The sequence below is a fragment of the Scheffersomyces spartinae genome, assembly GCF_019049425.1.
Source record: "Scheffersomyces spartinae strain ARV_011 chromosome Unknown scaffold_3, whole genome shotgun sequence".
NCBI classification, from domain to species: Eukaryota; Fungi; Ascomycota; class Pichiomycetes; order Serinales; family Debaryomycetaceae; genus Lizanozyma; species Lizanozyma spartinae.
The window spans coordinates 200755-218573 of NW_025065050.1; the positions used below are offsets into that span (position 1 = coordinate 200755).

At 38.2% G+C, this 17819-nt stretch overlaps 3 protein-coding genes and 1 non-coding gene across 4 annotated transcripts; 3 read left to right on the plus strand and 1 right to left on the minus strand.

The window, feature by feature from the left end:
- Positions 1–13: 13 nt before the first annotated feature.
- On the plus strand, positions 14–4093 carry KQ657_003234 (putative acid anhydride hydrolase; the record flags this gene model as incomplete). The annotated part of the gene is made up of 1 exon (XM_043193965.1): positions 14–4093. One exon carries the CDS (start codon positions 14–16, stop codon positions 4091–4093), a length of 4080 nt encoding a protein of 1359 aa, XP_043051017.1.
- Positions 4094–4191: 98 nt separating this feature from the next.
- On the minus strand, positions 4192–4265 carry KQ657_003235. Its single transcript has one exon. It is a non-coding gene; the product is annotated as a tRNA-Val (tRNA).
- Positions 4266–7256: 2991 nt separating this feature from the next.
- Positions 7257–8312, plus strand: KQ657_003236 (uncharacterized protein; the record flags this gene model as incomplete). The annotated part of the gene is made up of 1 exon (XM_043193966.1): positions 7257–8312. The coding sequence occupies one exon, from the start codon at positions 7257–7259 to the stop codon at positions 8310–8312; it is 1056 nt and encodes a 351-aa protein (XP_043051018.1).
- Positions 8313–14695: 6383 nt separating this feature from the next.
- KQ657_003237 (uncharacterized protein) lies at positions 14696–16408 on the plus strand (the record flags this gene model as incomplete). Its single annotated transcript, XM_043193967.1, has 4 exons — positions 14696–14791; positions 15020–15122; positions 15336–15406; positions 15848–16408. The coding sequence occupies 4 exons, from the start codon at positions 14696–14698 to the stop codon at positions 16406–16408; spliced, it is 831 nt and encodes a 276-aa protein (XP_043051019.1).
- Between the last annotated feature and the right edge of the window lie 1411 nt (positions 16409–17819).

Below are 17819 nucleotides of genomic sequence, written 5' to 3' on the forward strand. Positions count from 1 at the left end.
GTATTGTTTATCAATGGGAAGACAATCGGGTAGAGAGTCTTCCGAAAGAAGACGATCTTCGCTAAGCAGACGGTCATCAAGTCTTAGTAGATGGAGATCACGATCTGACTCGTTAAGTTCTGTAGGGTCCACTGGTAGTCAGTTTCTTGATGACAATACCAATGAGATTTATTCAGGTGCTGGGTCTGAAATAATCCCAAGTTCAATCACATCGTTCCATTATCCTCACCATTTTGGTCGTAGTAGCCATAGGAAAAGTGTTGTTAGTGGTATATCAGATTTTGGTCGCTCCCCTCCTGTGCACAGTCATAATGATAATGAAGATGATGAAGCAATTGATGGAGTCTCTGTAAGATCAGGCAGTGGCCAAAGCTTAAGATCTGATGAAATCCAAATGAATAATTTCAAATTCTTTAGCCCGGATGAAATTGAAATGGCTCCTGGTGGTTCTACTTTGGAAAACCCTGAAAACCCAGTGGACTTTGATACCGCCTGGGATTATTCAGTGGATAAATATATCGTTGAAGAGGAACCTCTTCAAGATCATCGTAGGAAATCAGATAGCAGTAGTGTCACGCCAGATTATGATTATGGTTCTATCATATATGAAGGGGGAAGAAATAGGCGTGATTCTGATTCTTCTTCTTCCAAACATGTGCTTCTCGAAGAAAATGAAAATGAATTGCTTAGATTCTACGAACAATATCCTGCTACAAGTGAATATCAGAGATATTATCTTGCTGAGGAAGATTTGGTCATTGGTATTGCAGGGTATAAGAGTTCATGGCCAAGGACTACACTCTATTACTTATTCTGCATATTTACCTGTGGATTAGGTTATTTGGCTATGAGATGGTTCCCAAAATTTAGAGTTAACATGAAAGGTAATAAGTCTCCTTTGGGGAAAGCTGATTGGGCAATTATTGAGAATGAATATGGTGAATTAGTAATTGTTAACATTGATAAAACTGCCTTTAACGAAAGACTTTCTGACTTCTTAACTTCGTCCCCTCAAGAGGGTGAAGATTTGACTTCCAGAAAACTTGAAAACGATCCTGTTGTACCTTATTTGCAAACTTTTAACTACAGATACGTTAAGTTTTTTTATAATCCGGTGGAAGATCTCTTCAAGACAAATTCGAATTGGTATGACCCTCGTTGGTTGTATGCTAGAAATATGAAGGACGGAATCCCTCAAAGCGTTCAAGAAGAAAGGCTTGAAATCTTTGGTCAAAATAATATTATCATTGAAGAGAAAAGTGTGGTTCAAATCTTAGCAGATGAAGTCTTACATCCCTTTTACGTATTTCAGATCTTTTCTATTTTCTTGTGGATGGCTGATGATTATTACTATTACGCTGGTTGTATCTTTGTTATCTCCCTTATTTCCGTGTTGAACTCATTAATCGAAACAAAGCAAACCATTCACAGGTTGCAAGAGATCTCAAAATTGTCCTGTGAAATTAGAGTGTGGCGTCATGGGTTTTGGAAACAAATTGACTCCCATGATTTAGTTCCGGGTGATGTTTTCGAAGTTGATCCAACATTGGCTGTCTTACCATGTGATGCCATCTTAATTAACGGTGAATGTGTGGTTAATGAGTCGATGTTAACAGGTGAAAGTGTCCCAGTTTCTAAAGTTCAAGCAACTCAGGAAACAGCAGTAGCTTTGCCGGAAAGTTTTACTTCTCCCCTCTTAGCAAAATCATTCCTTTATAACGGTACAAAGTTATTGAAAACTAAATCTTCCAATGATGAACCGGTATGTGCTATGTGTTTTAAAACTGGATTCAACACCACTAAAGGTTCTTTGGTTCGGTCAATGTTGTTTCCTAAACCTATTGGTTTCAAGTTCTATCAAGATTCGTTCAAGTATATTGGTTTCATGGGTCTTATTGCTTGTATCGGCTTCACTTATTCTACATACAACTTTATTAAAGTTGGTTTGGATACTAGAACTATGATATTGAGAGCTTTGGATATCATCACCATTGTTGTTCCACCTGCTTTACCTGCTACCTTGACTATTGGTACAACGTTTGCGTTATCTCGTCTCAAAAAGCTACAAATATTCTGTATCTCCCCGACAAGAGTTAACGTTGGGGGTAAACTTGATGTGGTTTGTTTCGATAAGACTGGAACATTGACTGAAGATGGTTTGGATGTGTTGGGTGTTCATTTGGCTATTAACGCAAAGGGTAGAAAGGAAATCGTTTTTGACGAATTGGTATCAGACATTGGACATTTGGATGTCGGAGAAACCAAGTCATCTTCTCATGAGTTGAAGAATGGGAAATATTTATTAGGGGGCATGGCAAGTTGTCATTCATTGCGTTTAATTGACAATGAAGTATTAGGGGATCCATTGGATGTAAGAATGTTTGAGTTTACCAAATGGCAGTTATCTGAAACTACCACTAATGTAATTGTCCACTCACCAACTTTCACTGACGACAGTTATGCTATTGCTCGAGAGTTTGATTTCGCTGCTGCTTTACGGAGAATGTCTGTAGTTGTCGATTCAGAAAGTCGACGGTTTGTGTTTACCAAGGGTGCTCCAGAGATAATGTACAATGTTTGTAATAACGAGACTTTACCTACAAACTTTGAGGACTTGTTGCATCATTATACGCATAGCGGATTCAGAGTCATAGCATGTGCTTATAAGGAAATTTCTCAGGAGGTTAATATTAGTGACTTTGATAGAGAAGAAATAGAGTCTGATTTGACTTTCACCGGGTTCATTGTGTTTGAAAATAAGTTGAAGCCAGCTACAAAAGCAACCCTTCAGGAATTAGAAAGAGCTAAGATTCGTACAGTAATGTGTACTGGTGATAACATCTTGACTGCTATTAGTGTTGGTCGGGAATGTGAGTTGATTAGTCCTGATATCAACGACGTTTATGTTCCTACTTTACATGAGAATGAGTTTGGTATGGATTTAATTTGGGAAGAAGTTATCAATCCTGGAAAGATCCTTGATCCAAACACTCTTCAGCCTTCAATCAAAGGGGAAAAGTTCACCTTAGCAATAACTGGTGATGTTTTCCGGTATATGTTAACAGAAATGAAAGACGAAGTCGACCAGGTTAATACTTTGCTTTTGAAAGGTAGTATCTTTGCTCGTATGTCTCCTGATGAGAAGCATGAATTAGTTGAACGTTTGCAAGCGTTGGACTACACTGTTGGATTTTGTGGTGATGGTGCAAATGATTGTGGAGCTTTGAAAGCTGCAGATGTTGGTATATCGCTTTCTGAAGCTGAGGCTTCTGTGGCAGCTCCCTTTACTTCACGTATATTTGAAGTATCATGTGTTGTGAATGTCATAAAGGAGGGTAGATCAAGTTTGGTGACCAGCTTTTCATGTTTCAAATATATGTCGCTATATTCGGCCATCCAATTCATCACTGTTACTTGTTTGTACAAGGAAGGAACTAATCTTGGCGATTTCCAGTTTCTTTATATTGACTTGTTTCTTATTTTACCATTGGCAATTTTCATGTCATGGTCTGGACCCTTTGGTGAGCTTGTGATCAAACGTCCGAGTGCTAATCTAGTGGCACCAAAGATCTTGATACCAATGTGCTGTCATATAATTGTCATTATGATTTTCCAAGTTACATTATGGCTTCATGTACAGAAGCAGCCTTGGTATATTAAACCAGTCGTTGGGGGTGATGATGAAGTTAAATCATCTGATAATACTGTTTTGTTTTTGTTTACTAACTTCCAGTATATTCTTATTGCTGTTTTGTTGAGTAGTGGTCCTCCATACCGTGAACCAATGACAAAGAACGTTCCGTTTATGATCAATGTTTTCCTTGCTACTTTAATTTCAATCTTGTTATTCGGAATAGATGAGAATACAAGATTGGGTGACTTTATGGATTTAACTAACTTATCCTCATTTTTCTATGCTTTGATTTTGGTTTCGGCAGTGTTAAACTTGATTGTTATGATGGCTGGTGACAAATTCTTGTACAGTAAGATCACTTGGTTTTACAAGAAAATATTCAGAAGAAGCCAGTTTGGCGTAAGCAAAAAGAAATACAAGAACTTGCTTCGGGAAATGGGGTCAACGGCATTTGTATAAATCCTCTTATAGAACTTATAATTAGACACTTTCATTCTTCATTAGTAGGAAATTAACATACTATGATATTAAGTTTGTCTCACCAAAGCTAAAAAAAATGATTTCGCCCAGGATCGAACTGGGGACGTTCTGCGTGTTAAGCAGATGCCATGACCAACTAGACCACGAAACCACTTATGTGGAAGAATTGTATAGGTTTTGTTACTGGCTGCAGTCAGGTGATACCCCTTAACATCAGCGTCATATGCAAGTTACGAATCTACTATATTCTTAGTGTATAAAGAGAGTGTAAAATGTTTACTCACAAACGGGATAGATAATGTACTCCTATTGCAGTATTATCTGGGGAGGTCTCGACACTGCTTTTCAGCTCAAAGTATCAATTTTCTTATAAATGTAGCGTGATTTGAAAGGAAAAGGCTTGGACCAATTTTGTGCTCAATATTTTAACAACTTACGCTTAAACCAAAAAACTTTGCAATTGATCTAACATATTCACCATTGATGCTGACTGCAATCGTTCGGACCATATTTGGCAGCGAACTATTAATGTTCAGTTGATTACTTGATAATTCTAAAGCAAATCTGGACCGCAACTTGCGCCTTTTATTTTTCAAAGCCACTAATTGACAAAGAAAAGATCATATATCATATAATGATGGGGCTAAAAGTCATGCATTTCAATTTTGATCACAGAAAAGAGGATCTTGACGACATTGTTGGTGTAAATTACACAATCATATTTTAAATCAACGACTCCGCCTTGCAACTGTTTTCCGGCTAAGTATATTTCTTTAAGTCCGACTACGATAATGTATTGCAAGGTTGAACTCTTGAATGTTAAACGAAATAAGGACTTATAAACTAATTGCATCTAATGCTTAAACGACATGAGTTCAAACCTAAAATTCAAGTTCCGATGTCGAACTTCAGGTTTAAGGCTTTTACGTATTAAGTTCTGCTTTTCGCTGTCACCAGTTTTGTGAGATTGGAGATGGCAAGCAAAGCATCGTAAGTTCTATTCATGGGAATGTAATTTTCAACTCGATGACGCCTTTTATTGTGTCAAAGAGAAGGAGGTAATGCATTTCTTTATCCCTCAAATTTGACCTGGTAACCATAAAAATACCTCAGTGTAGCAGTGGAACTAGAAAAAAAACTCGTACACGACAGCATAGCACAGCCCTGAAAACAGAAAAACCCCAAAGAAACCCTTGAAACCGCTTGTACCGGAACTTTGAACACAAGTTGTGTCCCAAAAATAAGGAAGTATGAGGGGACGAGCTAAACTCAGCGTAGGGCATTAGAGAAAGGTGTTGCATTTCTGCAGTGACCGGACAAAAGTCTTGATAGGTATAAGAGCAACAGTATAATAATTTGACATACTGTCAAAGATTGTATGTAAGGTTTGATATAACTCAGCCCTATGGATAATCTTAGTATTCCTAGTATACACAATAGAAATCCTTCAAAATAAAATTTTTTGACAGGCGTAAATTTCTTGGCAACGGCTCCCAAAAGTTATACCACTTTTTAAAAATAGGTTGCATGATACGCACAATGTTCTGAGATAAATAAGCTGCGTTGTCGTTGCTGTTCGGTTGCCAGAGAGGGGAAGAAAGGTTTTGAAACATATGCCGTGGACAGGTTTATGTTATGCATATCCAAAACCGAGCTAATGGTGTGACGCACGAGCTTCTAACACAACGAAAACACGATATCAGGTCAGAAAGGTAGGATTTAGGATTAGAATTGAACCAGAGGAATTGATAGAGGAAGAGATAAATATATAGCGAGAAGGAACGAGTCAGAGATTGAAAACTTGCATCCATTCCTTCGATGATCTTCTTTAGTCGGAATAATGGGGTTATTTGATCTAATCGAGTAATCAAATTTCCAATCATAATGCGTCCTGTGCTGTCATCGAGCGGCTTATCTTCAATATTTTGCAAAAATAGCTTTTGTGATGCGAATCCTGATAAGGCTCCATGTTTCTAATACAAAGGAGCGGAGAGAGCGGAGCAAAAAAGAAGTATGACAGGGTAAACCTTCTTTGGATGATGATTTACACTCATACTACAACTACAACATGAAACTAGAAAAGGGAATGAATGCATGATTTCATATTACTGCTAGAGCAATTTTAAAAAGTGAAATTTATCTGGAGGTAAACCGCTTGATAGCTTTTTTGCGAAGTCACAATCCAGTCGCACACGAATAAACAAACACAGCACAGCCTAATTTATCGCCTTGAATGCAGAACAGCTTTTGAGCGTTCACCTAATCGTTGTGTGTGATAGAACGGGAAAATCGTAAGCCAGTAATGGTATGTAGCTAATTTGGCACAGGAGGACTCCAACTAAAAACTTTGTCATATTTACGGCGTACAAAAGGACACAGTTAAAAACATTGCTTCATGTTTCCTAATTCTTTATTTGGACATCCGGCACCGAGGCGGCCCAGGGCCATGACTCAGACTGGATCCATGGAAAAATTATGTCAATCTAATACTTGAAGGGCTCTTGTAAGCCATATAAGATTTAACCCCAGATGCAAGAAAGGCATATGTAATTAATGGCCTCGTGGTATTCGCTCATTACCTGGAAATCGATCAACCTCGTGCTTCAATAATATGCCGGCATCTTCATAAAAATTACTGCCCTTCATACAGAACCCACATGGCTCGCAAACAAAATAGGCTTTTAAATTACTTTGTATTGAGTGGCTTTATTCGTATAATATTACCTCACAGGATTTATTGCTCGGATGCACTTATTCGCTTAATTTTATGTATACATCAAGATGTATATATATGTATGCATATCGCTATACACTTAATTCCCCAGCTGATGTGGGAAAGTTGAGTCATTTTAAATCGCTTACAGTGTTTTATTTTATTATTCGTGGTGGCCGAGGTTATTAACATTGGCAGCCTAAGTAAAGCCAACAACTATAAGAGAGATTCATACCATACCACACTATACTATACTTTTATAAACTAGTTTCCTTTCAGGATAGTATAGTATAATTTATCATAACTATATTATATAATATGAGGTTGAGTTTAATAATAATTGCATTACTTCCAGTAGTGCTTTCCTTGAACATCGTCGTCTCTACCACCGATTCTTGGGTGTCAAAAAATGCTAGATATCTATTCAAAATGCTTCACGAAGAAGGTCATAACGTGGTGTTGGTGGGGAATTTGTATGATTACCAAGACAAGCGCGATGAACCACAATATACAAATGAGCAACAAGGCTATTCTAAAGTGTCTGTTGAATCTTTAAAGAGTGGGGGTGCGTATGGCCATTTATTGCCAGTACACCAAACATACTTCAAGTCTATCAATCACATAGTCAGAGAACATAAAAGATGTAAAAGAAGAGGCGCTAAGGGCGTGATCTTCTTCAAGGATAACGAAAAGGCTCTTATTAATCAAGATCACCAAAGACACCAAGGTAAACACAGGCGACACAGAAAGCCAGTTATTACAAACACATTTGGCCAAGATCCATTAGAAAGAGATGCATGGTACGTTAACCATATTGGTCCTCATTCACTCATATTTGCATTAGACGTTATCTTACCCACTTACTACGATAACATGACTCCAGATTTAATTATCATGGGTCCTACTGAAGATACCACAACTGAGGAATCTGTTATTGATGCTATCCAATATGTGAAGCAAAGAGAACTGAAAGACACGAAGCCACCTACCATTTTGACTGTGACAACGTTTGAGGATAGCAAAATCTATTTCCAAGACGAAACTTATTTCAACCTTCAAGCAGAAACTTACCAAGGTTCAATCAAATCTAATATGGTTACAAAGACAATGCACTTCGTCAACAAAAAGATTGTGGAACTTTTAAACTTTGAACAATTCGGTACTCAAGACTCGGTTATTACTGTCAAGTTCCCATCTTTGAACCTGGAACATACAAGTTGCTCCACTGACGAAGATTACATTAATTTCAAGAAACAATACACTTCAGTCAATGCTGAGAAAACTTTTAAGAAACTGGACTCTGAAAGACTTCCTATTTTCAAGTTTAATACTTTGAACGACATCAGAATAAACTTGAATGCATGGAAAATGATTCAAAGTGCACGCGAGTCATGGAATCAAGTCATCAACTCCAAACAAGATGACGAAGATTTGAAAGTGGGTAGCAATTGTAAGATCTCAGTCAACTACATGAATTTTGAGTGAATCTACTTCAGGATTGTGTGTTTGACACAGAACATTGCATTAGTAGAGGAGAAGTTTTCTTCCACGAGGTCCTCCATAATTATTGGGTTGGGAACTGTATAGACATTTGTTTTGGGAAATTTAAGGTTCAGGCTAAATGGGAATTGTAGAATGAAAACATTACTAGGTACGAATATAAAATTACTAATACTTTCGGTAGTCAGATTCTTATAAATAATGTAATGCTTGTAGAATCTTGAATGCACCTTCACGTGCCAGTAAGGGATTTACTACCGTAAGTGCTTCTGTCTTAATGAGAAAGTTTATCTGCAAAAAGTGAGAGATACTGTGATTGTTTCTGAGTATTGCAAAGATTAGCACTGAGCCACTTTCTAACGCAGGTTGCATATCCTCAACATAAGATCTTAAGCCCACTGTACTTTTGAAGGTTGCATGTAGTACTATGAACACATTTTGAGGTATTAAGCACATGGTGTGTGATTTGAATAAGGGCCAGCCTTGATGCGACATTATTTATTTCCTCTAATGAGAATTTAGACTTAACCACCCTTAAGGTTACAGCACTCTGTTTTGGTCTGCTCTCGTCAGCACTGAAGTGCCCTTGTATAAGTTATTCTAAGATGTGAAAATGAGTTGAATGGTTCAAACCCTGGAACGATGCCACAAAGCTATTATAACAAAATCTTATCATCAATACAATAGTTTTATTGCGAACTCAAATTTAAGGTACAACTTTAACCGACAACAGAAAGCGGCCTTAAAGGTGCTGAGATACGTCCTGAGTTGCTAGAAACCGTTGCATGGGGCAAATCAATCACTGAAATACGCATAACTGGCACGATTTACACCATTTTCAGTCAACATAGAATAGAGCGAGTTCAGGGTCACATATTCTGAATATCATGGGATCTTTTAAGGAAGTATTATTTGGGTTGATGTTGTATCGTCAAGGACGGCAAAATGTGCGTTGAAGCTGTCTTGAACGCACTTGAGCGAACCTTGAAAGCCCCCAAACCCGCGGGTCTTTTCATATTGAAATTACACCGCGTCTTACGTAATGATTGTGCTTTCGAACATTAATCCGAATTTAAGTATTTCCGTCGATATTATTAATAGACCAGTATGTTTCACTTGCATTTTAATCATTCAAAACCGCGGATGGTGACATTTATCCGCGACCTATATCGGTAAGTAGCTTCAGGTTAGGGTGTCCATTATGTAGACACGAAACAAGAAAAGGTTTAACAAATTAATAGTAGCTACTGTGGACTCCATAAGACGATATCGAAGGTTTCAAGCATGCAAAGACATCGAAAGTCGTGTAGTGCAGTTACTGTAGAGAAAGTAGTGATCAGGTAGTCCCTACTGGGCATAAGGACAAATGGTTTGGGCTTTTGACCCAAAAATTTACAACCCAAATTTGTCAGTCACACTATTGCTGATTATTGTCTTTGACCTATTCGTTGGGAGTAATGAAGTACACACTAGATATCCAACACCAATACCAAATAATGCTGGGCTCGGAGGGTAGAAAGTTGGAAGCCCGGAGCATATTTCTTGAGGCGTCTCACTCAAGCAGTTGACTCCCCATAGGCATTCCGTCATCTTTCAGTTACATTTTTTGTTATTCAAGTGAAGGGTGTTGCACTTTCCATTGTTCTTGAAATTGTAGTTAGACAACTAAAAACAGTGCCCTAAATCCAATAAGCTAGCACTATTTTCCAGGCTTTACCTATCATTTCCGGCCTTTCAAAGACCGGGCTACGAAAATAAGTAAATTTCATCACATAATACAAAAAGTTATGCTCTCCCTACTACATAAACTTAAATCGCTATCCCTTTACTAAACATTTATCAATTTTAGATATTTTCTGAGCGTTCCAAACGCCTTGTAGTGGGTGATGTTAACATATGTCCCCCCACGCACTTAAACCTGATCCGTTCCTTTGGAAAAAGCTTCTGCAATATCTAATGTTTTTCGAATGATACGCCTTGCGCACAAGAGTAGCTCTCATTAATCACGAAACCCCACCTCCTTGTTTCTATTATTGATAACAAAGAGACTAGGTCAAAACTAATAGCAGGGCTACTTAGGCAAAACAATCTCAGCATTGGTCCCATTGTTGGACAATCAAATTCAAGCTTTTCACGGATAACATTTGCAGCCCCTGTGCTAGGGCTACAAAATTGCCGCCTACACCCAGGTTACAAGAATATAATTCGAAAGATGACGTATTTTATAATAGGCAACTGCGAAAGGTTGAAAAGGCTCACCTGTGCTTGATTTTTTTTCGCAGTCAGGCAAAAATTCGTCTAGAAACGAGTGTAAAGTACCTATACAGTAATATACCAGGAGATCGTTTACCCCAATCTGTGCGTCATCTATGGTTATAGCATACAAAAATCGGCATTTAGTGTACTTTTTTAAGGATAAATTCTGCTTTCCCCTCTTATCATGTTTGCTACTATATGACGTATGACCTTTTACTGCCCATGACGACAAGGTCAAGGTCTATCGTTAATGCAAAAAATATGCATATTGATTTTGCAGTGGAGAATCATTTCGGTCATGAATAGCGATATGACTTTAATCTGAAATGTTTGTTACACTCCTCTTGTGGCACGTTGTAGTAGTAGACAGGTACTGATTTTAAGTCTGAGAGTTGCAATTTCATGTTGAAATTACTCTTATATTGCACAAAAGCAGGAGAACAACAACAAAACACCTTCTATGCTCGGTCCCATTATGGAAAAATGTCTTGTCTAATGTTTTTACATGATTGTAACTCTGTATCTGCGTATGTGTTCACCTTCTTTCCCGTTACCAATCTGATGCAGTTGCTCTTCTTCGTAGCAATAAGTATATGTATGCTAATCTGTTTTCTCTCTTCTCTTGTTCTGTTGTCTAATGATATCGCTATGTTTTAATGCACAGATTTAAGTATTTATCACCGCTCTAACTAAAGACGTTTCAAGATCCGTTTACTGACATACATTCCGTCACGTCTACTCTATGTAGCTAAAACTACTATCCTGCACAACTAATATGCCATGTTCAAATTCTACTTTTTATTTTGCCTTTAATTAGTCATGCCCGCAAGGTACAGAATAAGACGTTTGGCATGTAAAACATTACCTATTATATAAACGTTCTTGACAGAAATATCTTATTAACAATCAAACCTGACAAAACTTACACCCCTCGCGTACCGTTGCCTAAACTTACGCTTGTGACCATCAAAATATGAAGGATCTCTGAGTCCGTGTCAAGGACAAGCGATGCAACTAAGTGACTGAAGCACAATTGAATGGTCCAAAGGTTACATTAAGGATTAGGATTGCATTGTGAAACTGAGTAAAAAGTGTCAGTAATGTCTAAATACCATTCCATTTGAAACATGTATTGGATGATCCTATTTCAATCAGTTGCATGTTTTTGTCTTACAAATGAGGGAGTTTATCCGATTATGTATTTAGGTAACACTGAATCATACGCAGCTTGCATTTGCTGCGGAATCTTTTTATTTTTTTCAGTACAACAATCCGACATTTTGCCCACATTAGTCCCCCCACCCTTTGTTGTTGTAGAATAATGTAAAAGGGGTTGAGGTTAGGTTCTATACAAAGATATGTACAAAGTGCAATTTGAAAAAATGACAATTGTTCAGTTACAATGGATTTAGAGTATGTAGCGATTTTTTCGTCGAAGTTTCCTAAGGGTGAGTGGAGGTATTTGTGACATTAGTTTAAGGGTCCAACAAAGCCAATGTTGTAGGCGCTGTAAACGGACCTCTAAAACATTACACCCCCGTTTTGCTAAGACCTTTATCTGCTTCATGTGAAAAACAATACCGAGAATGCGTGATAATCGGAGTGACCATAGAACTTATTTTGGCAGCACAAAATAATCTGGCAAACTCTAAGCAGTTATAGTAAGTCACCAAAACAAACGCCTCACGCCCAAGACATCCAAACAAATTTGATTTTGAAGCAGGTGAGATGGAAAAGGAAAAATTGATACATGCGGATAATTTTAAAATGCTGAACATGATGGGCTCACCTCATATAACATATTGACTCCACTTCTGGGCAAAGGAAAACTACATCGTCCACATCTCTCCACATCTTTAAAATATGCGATTCTATTGATTTGTGTACGGTAATATAAAATTTCAATGTTTTTCACCACTCGTAAACAAGATCCTCTGGTTACCCACTCACTCACGGCTTCCCGTTTCCGGTAAGTTCAAGGCCTTGAATCTTGGGAAAATAGTAGGATTTGACCCATCAAAGTCACATTTGATTTGCCTCAAATTCTCTTAAGTAAGTATTTAAAATATGTCATTATTATGGGCATAATTGGTTCGAATCGACTTTAACAATTGTCAAGCGAATTTGCTCAACTGGGAAAACTGCACCCAGCGAAATTGCAAAGCCACTTATGACCTTTTTAATGGCTTAGGAGAAATTCATCATCTTGCCTAAAAACTAAACACTTTTGGGAAGTCTAAATTCGTAAATAACACATCGATTGCCTTGTACTGGACAGTTGCAAGCTGCAACTAAAGGAGACACAGCTTCAGTTCCGGGACTGCAGTAGTTAAGGCATCAAAAAGTTCATTACGTTCTGTGGTCTGCTATATGAAGGAATAATAACGAACACATTAGATGTAGTAACTCACAAAGTAGTCATTCCCTGGTCTTAAAAATAAGATGAAGTGATTGCGCTAAACTGAAACAGTGAATTACAAAGATTCCGCTTTAAGGTATCAAGCTGCTGCTCGTTTAAGGTTCAAACTGATTTTAGTCGTTCTACATATTAGTGTTTCCGATCGCTACTTGGTAACTCAAAGGTCGGAGTTTATATAGTACATTCAAAACTTTTCGAAACACCGCTATTAAGAAGTTCAGGTGTTAAACCGAGACTGGCTTCTTTTCATTGAGATCCTATTCAAATACCTATTGATTGTGCAAAAATTGCCCACTCTGCATTTGTCACTGTTGTATGATCCCCCAAATTGTGCTTCTATATTATCGATTTTCCTTGTATTTGTTAGAATAAAAACAGTGCCACTCTGTCGGCCCAGCCATTTTCAGCCTGGCCCCTTGATCTTTCGTGCCCTGGACCAGTTGGAGGATGGGGGGAGGGGGGTCTTGATCAAATCGTTAGTACTGACTGGATCCCATGTGCCTTTTTTTGTGGTCTAAACCCTGGCATAGAAGTTTTGATAGGGTAGCCCTTCTCTTGTGCCCACAGCATTGTATGGCTTAACTCGTAGGTAATTCTCAAAAATTACTCTCGTGTTCGTACTGTGGGTCGCAACCTCAACTGCAGATTTACGGTAATGTTACTGAATTATCTATTGATTACAGCTTATATACCAACGGATAAATCATTTCATGATTGTAAAGTAAGAGTGGTAAACAACTTGAACGTATGTAATAATCTGCGCATCAGCGCCGACACACACTCGTTCCAAAGAAGGGTTCTTCTGTAAGGCTATGGATTCCTGTGCATAGCTGCCATCAGTAGAATATTAAATTATTTGTGTATGTTATGTGTGCATAGAGAGTTGTGTCCTGATTTTTTTGTCTGATTGTTGAGGTGCATGCGTAGGTCCACGCTAAAATCTCACCTTCTAACTTCGCTGTTGAATTGTATTTTTCTTTGGAACAGAGGGCACAACGCCAAATTGTCGACCTGCTTGTATACGCGCATTGTTTTGTCTATTGTTATTTTTCGGGTTTACACAAATCTCAGATATTCTAGTAGTATTTTCTGGTCGTATTATCTAGTTCACAAGTCAACTTGTGAGCCTAAATAATTATTATTTTACAAGCACCTACATTAATTATTTACACGTACATACAGACGTGAACATGTACGCTCGAAATGGCTATTGTGTAGAGGATTATTAAGTTAAATCCAACATAAAAATAAAAAAAAGAAACATGCCTCACTCGAGTACTTTCCAGGGTTATATATCTAAGACCTTATGGTTCTTAAATACAATTCCTTAGAACCAATTTGGAACCATCATTTCCTTGTATTTAATTAGTAATATCACGATAAATTTTTCATTACTTTTGATAAGTGCATTGTGTTGTGTTACATGATCTGGTTTCAAGACTTCAACAACTCAACTCCATTTTTTTTGAAGACCATAAAGGGCTAAGTTTTATATCAATTGCAAACGCCGTGATCTTTTCACAAATAGGACCCTGTCAAATCCAGTTCACTTTATTTGCATCCTCTTCCTGGTATTATATTTCTGTCAAAACTTTGCAACTGTTCCTTGGTGCCATTATTGAACTTCTCTGTTTGTGGGGTACTTTCCCCCAACTAAAGCTCAAGAAACTTCACATTTATTCCACCAACACCAATGACATCCGTAATGGTTGTCCCATTAGATTTCAAAAGCAAGGACAAAGTTAAAAATGTTTCCATTAACCTGATTCTAAATACTTCACGAACTCAAGTATCTTCCGATGCCTCAAAAAGTGAAGTGTCTCCTCCGGTCCCATCATATACGCCAATGACCCAGTCTCCTCCTACAGCCTCAGGGGGAACGTCAATATCATCCACCAGCATAGCATCACTTGTAAAGATACCACCCCAGGTAGTTGATACTCTGTTGCATAGAATTAATCAGGATGATAGGAGCCCTTCCCAAACTCATTTGGATTACTCACATACATTAATCAAGAGGAAGTCAGAAGATGCTACCTCAATGACATCTGCTGGTCAAAAGTCGCCAATCACTCCTCCTCCAAAATTACCTCCAATCGACAAGTCTATGTTTCCCAGAAGTTATAGTCATCCAACAGAATTAGAAAAGCAAGAGACACAATCAAGTCATCTAGTAGCCCAACAAACACTTCTTCAACCTACCCAGCAACAACACTCACAAGTGCCTCTACAGAATCTGCTAACACAGCCCTCTTTCTATTATCCAATACAAACATCAGGTACCGGAACTCTACCTTCTGAGGGAGCAGCTACATCTGATCGACCAATCATAGCCCTACAGCCTATTTCTAAAACAAATGCTTCTCATGTTTCTCTTCCAACTCAAACCGCCACTGTTCCAATTGTACGTGATTCAATCGAATATTTACAAAATTCTGGACCTTTTACTCCTGGCTATTATTACTTGCCATCCGATTCTACAACTTACTACGTCACACACCCTCTGGGTATACCAAATGGCTCCTTTAGGTATGGGGGCTTTCCCCAACTAAATGATATTCCAGTAAATGAACGTGGTATAGCGGGATCGAGCTTTCAAGGGTTTCCACCCCATGCCATGAATGCAACGACCAATCAACCATATCACTCTTCCATAACAAGCTCGTATGCATACTCACAACATGACTTCAATCCCAAGGATGTATTTAAGCACAGAACAAGAAGATTTAGAAGGAGATATAACCAAGTTGTAAGAAAGTACGCATGCTCGTTTAAAGGTTGTACAAAGTCCTACGGCTCTTTGAATCACCTCAACACCCATATAGTAACAAAGGGTCACGGGCAGAGAAAGTCAAAAGCTGATTTTACATCTAAAGAAGAGCTTTTAGGAATTAATGAGCCTATGGAAAGGGCCTCTGAAGAGATTAGTTGGAATCCAAATGATCCTTCAGGATCGCCCGATCGCATTAACAGACAAGCTCAAACAGTATTTATGGAACCCTCTGGTAATTATTGGTATGGTATTCAACCCCAATCAGTCTACTTTGACCAGAATAAGCAACCAGTGTTTGTGCAAAATCCCCATTCGGAGCCGCATCCGATCCAGATGCTGCCAGGGCAGCCAGTTACAGTTCAACAAAAACCCCAGGCGCATCAGAGCCAGATTCCTCTAATATCTCAAGCGCATTATCTTCCCATTGGACAAGTTAGTGGATTTCCTACAATATCGGTTTCCCCAGGAGAACATAATAATAGTTTAAACTCTACTTACCCCCATCAGGCACCAGCTCGTTCATCTATTTCTCAACAAGGATACGTGCTTTCTCCACCTCACTTCCTTCTTCCAGGTACTGTTGTTAAACCAGAAACACAATCCGATAGCACGACGGATACTCAGAAAAAATAGTAAAACTTTGTTTTAATTCATCACGTTGTCTGATAGGACCGGTTTCCAATCTTAAGTTTTACATAATAACATTCTAAAATTGACGAGAGAACAAATCTGCTAAAGACTGACAAACCGCTTTCCGGGTTTACTTCTGTATAGTATTTATTACATTCATTTATTTATTGTAACAATTTCACTTTGCTAGGCTTTTTTAAAGTCGGGATCGAACAGAGTTTTCTTTTCGGCGTATAATTCCGTAGTTACTTTTCAGGTCGTAATTATAATACTGATGCAAGAGATGTCTTTTACCCGCCGAATGTCAACTCGAAACCCCGAAAACAATCTATGCCGACATTTAACACTTTACGAAAATAAATCGTATAAGCACCCACGCATATGCATGAAGGTATTGATGACTGTGCCCCTAAAACCACTGTGTACCATTTGAAAATACGAATGTTTTTAATTACTTTATTAATGTATGTGGTAATCCATAAATGTGAAGTTTATAGTTAGGCGTTGTCTTGTTTTATTTGTGTATGTTTTCATTGCCGTGTACCCAATGCTCACAGGAGCATCAAATGTATTCATATGTCCGAATTGAACTAGTACTCTTCTCATATGAGTATGAGGGATCCTATTCGCAGTAAGACTTGATGCACCTGCTTGGGGAAAACAATTACCCAGCCTAAATGTACTCAAAATCCATTATGACCCCATGTTTAAGCTCCTACCAGCAAACCAAGTAATATGGTAACGCAACTAGCGTTTTCGACCTAAGGTTGTCGAATGTTGGCTGGATTCTCGAGTCGCTTGATACTAGTACCGAGGAGGAGCTTATATCTGTTTACCATTATTGAACGATACCACTAAGTAGTAGCAATGGAAGTACCCGCTATCGTGTACATTTTGACCCTGATCTTAGCAGGTACCGATTGAAAGGTTTTGATGCATCACCCTTAAGCAGATCCAAACCTTTATTTACTCTTGCTTTATTCGGTCAATGTAAATGAATATTTTGAAAGAGCTCAGTTTACCTCTATCCCTTCAAAGGAACTTCATGATTTCAACCTGGAGTTAAAAGAATACTCTCGTGCTTATGACTATGATTAGGGCAATTAACGGTGAATTCTGTAGCTGCAGCCGCCCTCATTAACTTAAGCGAGCATGTAAATACGCAGTGACGATTGGTGATTGGAATATTTCAACCTTTGATCTCTCAAATTAGCAGCCCCAACATAGAGTCTAAACTAGATCCCTCGATATCAGCTGGTCTGTTTACCAGTTTGAAAGCAAGCTTGAGTTAATATCTACAGGTAAAAAGTCTAAAATTACGAGATCCGGGGAGTTCAAAGTTAAATGGGAAGGAGTCAAATAATGTAAATTAAAAATTAAACTACCTTTCCTACAAAGCATTCCCCCTTTTCCT